The 1,391-nt window shown below is 62.7% G+C and overlaps 1 protein-coding gene across 1 annotated transcript in view; it reads left to right on the top strand.

Annotated features, from left to right (window-relative positions):
* BTK (Bruton tyrosine kinase) overlaps positions 1 to 1,391 on the top strand; it is a gene marked incomplete at its 3' end in the record, with an annotated part of 8,986 nt that overhangs the window by 419 nt on the left and 7,176 nt on the right. Inside the window, 3 exon segments of the mRNA XM_010174593.2 lie at positions 624 to 806; positions 959 to 1,059; positions 1,326 to 1,389. Coding sequence (XP_010172895.1) covers positions 666 to 806; positions 959 to 1,059; positions 1,326 to 1,389 — 306 coding nt within the window.

Consider the following 1,391-nt stretch of genomic DNA (forward strand, 5'->3'; position numbering starts at 1 on the left):
GGGGGGGGGGAGCGTGCCCTCTCTGGTTTTAGCCACTGCAGCGGGCCACTGCAGCTACTGGGGACCAGGACCTCCCCACAGCTTTTGGGGGACTTGCCTCCCGTGACTGTCCCTTGCACACAGCCGGGTCAGCACGTCCCCGGCACGAAGCGCCTGCGGTGCTGCAGGAGGAAACAGCCCCACACAAACACACACACACGCGTGATGCTGGAGGGGAGGAGGGAGCCTGCTGGGTGTCACTGCTCAGGCTCCGCGCTCCTCCCCGGGGCTGTGCTGCTTGTAGCCTCCCCGGCTCCCTCCCTCCCTCTCCAGCCATTTGAGTCCGTCTGTCTGTCTGTCTGCACACCCCGGGGGGCCCTCCAGCATCTGGCAGGAGCCGAAGCTGGCTGGGTGGTGGCTTGGTCCGCAGCCTGGCATCGGAGTGGGGACAGGAGAGGGAGAGGTCACATCTCAGATACCCCACGCTGACCTGCCTGCACATCTCTGCAGCTGCTTCCCCCCGTGGGGGTCCCAGCACCCCCTGGCTGCCCCTCAGGCGTAGGGGAGAGCGCACCTGAGCGAGGTCCAGCGGTGGGCAGGTTTTCGGCTGAGCAAGCGTGGTGTCGGTGTTCTCCTGCCCAGAGTGACCCGGTGAGCACAGCGCAGAGGAGGCCAGGAGGGCCAGCATGGCCAGTGTCATCCTGGAGAGCATCTTCTTGAAGCGCTCGCAGCAGAAGAAGAAAACATCTCCCCTCAACTTCAAGAAGCGGCTGTTCCTGTTGACAGAGAGCAAGCTGTCCTACTACGAGTATGACTTTGAGCGGGGGGTGAGTCCAGGGCCACAGAGGCTGTGCCATGGCACTGTCCATGGGTCACCCAGGCACCCAGCCCAAGGGTGGCTGGACAGGGATGGTGGTTGGCTTGAGTCTCCCTGGGTCTCCTCCTTGGCAATCATTCGAACCAACCCCATCTCTTGCAGCGCCGAGGCAGTAAGAAGGGCTCAGTGGACATTGAGAAGATCACCTGTGTGGAGACAGTGGTGCCTGAAAACAACCCTCCCGGCAGGTCCTGGTGAGGAAGGTCCCGGGGTTCCTGCTTGTGTCCCCTTGTCCCCTCACTGGGGACGTAGGGAGAGTTACCCTGCCCTGGGGCAGTGAGAATGGGGGACAGCCCTGCTTGGCATGGGGGGGCTCTGCACCCACAGCCTGTACCATACCAGGGGTCCAGCTTGATGCAGGGCAGGGCGAGCAGGGGGGACACCAAAGGCTGTGGGTACCAGGGGAGATGTCAGCAGCCAAGCAGCAGGATGGTGGCTGCTGATCCATCTCTGCCTCTCTCTTCCAGAGGAAAGGGGAGGATTACAACAACATGGAGCAGATCTCAATCATTGAACGGTTCCCCTACCCCTTCCA

The sequence above is a fragment of the Antrostomus carolinensis genome, unplaced genomic scaffold (genome assembly GCF_000700745.2).
Source record: "Antrostomus carolinensis isolate BGI_N321 unplaced genomic scaffold, ASM70074v2 scaffold32618, whole genome shotgun sequence".
NCBI classification, from domain to species: domain Eukaryota; kingdom Metazoa; phylum Chordata; class Aves; order Caprimulgiformes; family Caprimulgidae; genus Antrostomus; species Antrostomus carolinensis.